Genomic DNA, 560 nt, shown 5'->3' with positions numbered 1-560 from the left:
CAGAGGAAAAAATATTGAATCACATAAACACGACCAATTCAGAATTAAGACTTTTATTGCCAGTGTTTATATCGCCTAACATACAAATTATGTTGCATAAATAGTTAAAAGGAAAAAATATATATATTAGGACCTAATCTTGACCACAATTCTCTATCTGTCTTCCAGTCGTTAACAATAAAATTAAAAGTAGAAACATCTCTTCAGTTCGTGTGGCACTAATCGCGTGGCACCGATCGCCTCTCATACACGCCTGATGGGGAAGTTCCAGTTCTGCCGTTCGAAGCGTCTCTGGTTCGAGGGAGGAAACCGGAGCAAATATGTAGCGACGTCCTGAGACGGGGCAGGAGCTGGTGCTGGACTGATGGGAAACCTGCTGGGGAGCTGGCGGTTGAAGGAGCCGAGCACCGTGGAGGAATGCGACTCGACGTGGGGGTCGGACTCGGAGGGCGAGGAGGCGGAAGATGACAGCGGCTCCTGCGAGACCGTGAGCCCGGCTCAGGGCGAGCGGGCCGCGGGGGAGACCGGGGAGCAGAGCCCGGAGGTAACGGAGAGAGGTT

The 560-nt window shown here is 51.4% G+C and overlaps 1 protein-coding gene across 1 annotated transcript in view; it reads left to right on the top strand.

The window, feature by feature from the left end:
- The first annotated feature begins 297 nt into the window (after positions 1-297).
- Positions 298-560, top strand: part of ogfrl1 (opioid growth factor receptor-like 1) — an 8,952-nt gene continuing 8,689 nt past the window's right edge. The window contains exon 1 of the mRNA XM_087803077.1: positions 298-544. Within this exon, the coding sequence (XP_087659203.1) occupies positions 365-544 (180 nt within the window). The 5' untranslated portion in view covers positions 298-364. The remainder of the gene's footprint in view (positions 545-560) is intronic.

Source organism: Callionymus lyra, chromosome 11, assembly GCF_982586985.1.
Source record: "Callionymus lyra chromosome 11, fCalLyr1.hap1.1, whole genome shotgun sequence".
Lineage (NCBI taxonomy): Eukaryota > Metazoa > Chordata > Actinopteri > Syngnathiformes > Callionymidae > Callionymus > Callionymus lyra.
This window is presented reverse-complemented; position numbering and strand designations above follow the sequence as displayed.